Source organism: Seriola lalandi, unplaced genomic scaffold (assembly GCF_002814215.2).
Source record: "Seriola lalandi dorsalis isolate HSWRI2012SDOR001 ecotype SW California unplaced genomic scaffold, Sedor1 jcf7180001963839, whole genome shotgun sequence".
NCBI classification, from domain to species: Eukaryota; Metazoa; Chordata; class Actinopteri; order Carangiformes; family Carangidae; genus Seriola; species Seriola lalandi.
The window spans coordinates 1-1,141 of NW_019434507.1; the positions used below are offsets into that span (position 1 = coordinate 1).

At 46.8% G+C, this 1,141-nt stretch overlaps 1 protein-coding gene across 1 annotated transcript; it reads right to left on the minus strand.

Moving 5' to 3' along the window:
* Positions 1-294: 294 nt before the first annotated feature.
* On the minus strand, positions 295-839 carry LOC111648777 (hatching enzyme 1.2-like). The gene is made up of 2 exons (XM_023398516.1): positions 679-839; positions 295-592 (listed from the first exon to the last, which is right to left on the minus strand). Exons 1-2 carry the CDS (start codon positions 822-824, stop codon positions 310-312), a joined length of 429 nt encoding a protein of 142 aa, XP_023254284.1. The 5' UTR covers positions 825-839; the 3' UTR covers positions 295-309.
* Between the last annotated feature and the right edge of the window lie 302 nt (positions 840-1,141).

Sequence of the window (1,141 nt, forward strand, 5' to 3'; positions counted from 1 at the left end):
GATCCCAACGAGCTGCAGAGCTCCAAGGTTTGGTGCTGATGGCTTTATATTGACAAACCCGAGTCAAACACTGAGCTTCTGTTTCATGTAGGAGCAGAGTTGTGCCAGAATCTGTGACCATGATGTCAGGGCTCTTTTTGTCCACTAGGAGGCAAAAGGGAGCCATCACACTTTATGTGACTAATTCTATTCCCTGTGGAGTTGTTGAGCCTGACGGTGGTTGATGGGAGGAAAGCTTTGGGACACATGGTGTTTTCAAAGGACTAAAGACTTTCAACAGTTTCATCTCTTCACCTGGCTCATGTCTCATCAGACCAGTGTCTCTTTATTGAATCTTATTTGAATGTACTTGTCTGCAGTTGACTTGGTTCCCTCTCTAATGTGCCACTGGGAATGATAAAGAGCTCCATTACCAGACTGAACGTTCTGCAGCAGGACTTTGATGTGGTTGTCCCTGTCAGAGCGGGTTTGTTCGTGGTTGAATCCCAGAGCGTGCAGCAGCTCATGCTGGACGGTGCCGTGGTAAAGGCATCCACGACGGGCCAGAGACACCACCTGCTTCCCACCACGACGGCCGACAAAAGAGTAGCAGCTGCACAGGATCAGATAGGAGGTGAAGAACACTGAAGTCTGACAGCACCTCTCCTCTCAGACGGTTCATTTCTATCAGTTTCTTACCCGTCCTTGGACTCGATGCTCAGCCAGTCACGATCGCTGCTTCTGCTGGGCCTGAAGCGGATGCAGGAGAAGGAGGAGAAGGACTCCAGTCCACGGGTGATGATGGCCTTCTCACGGGAGGCTGGCAGGACGACACCACACAACATTTAGCTTTTGACCATGTCACAGTGAAGAAATCACAGGAACGTGTTGGTCATGATATATAACAAGATTTTTTATCATTATCAGTGTTATATTATTATGTATTATATATTATTTGTGAATGTAGAGATTACAAGTGACACAACAGCTCCTACAGAGAGTGTTGCATCATGGGATGTTTGTAGCTAAGTCCATTTGTACTGAATATTTTATAGTAAGTCATCCATGTTTAGTGGATGGATGGATGGATGGATGGATGGATGGATGGATGGATGGATGGATGGATGGATGGATGGATGGATGGAGAAGCTTTGTGGAAAGG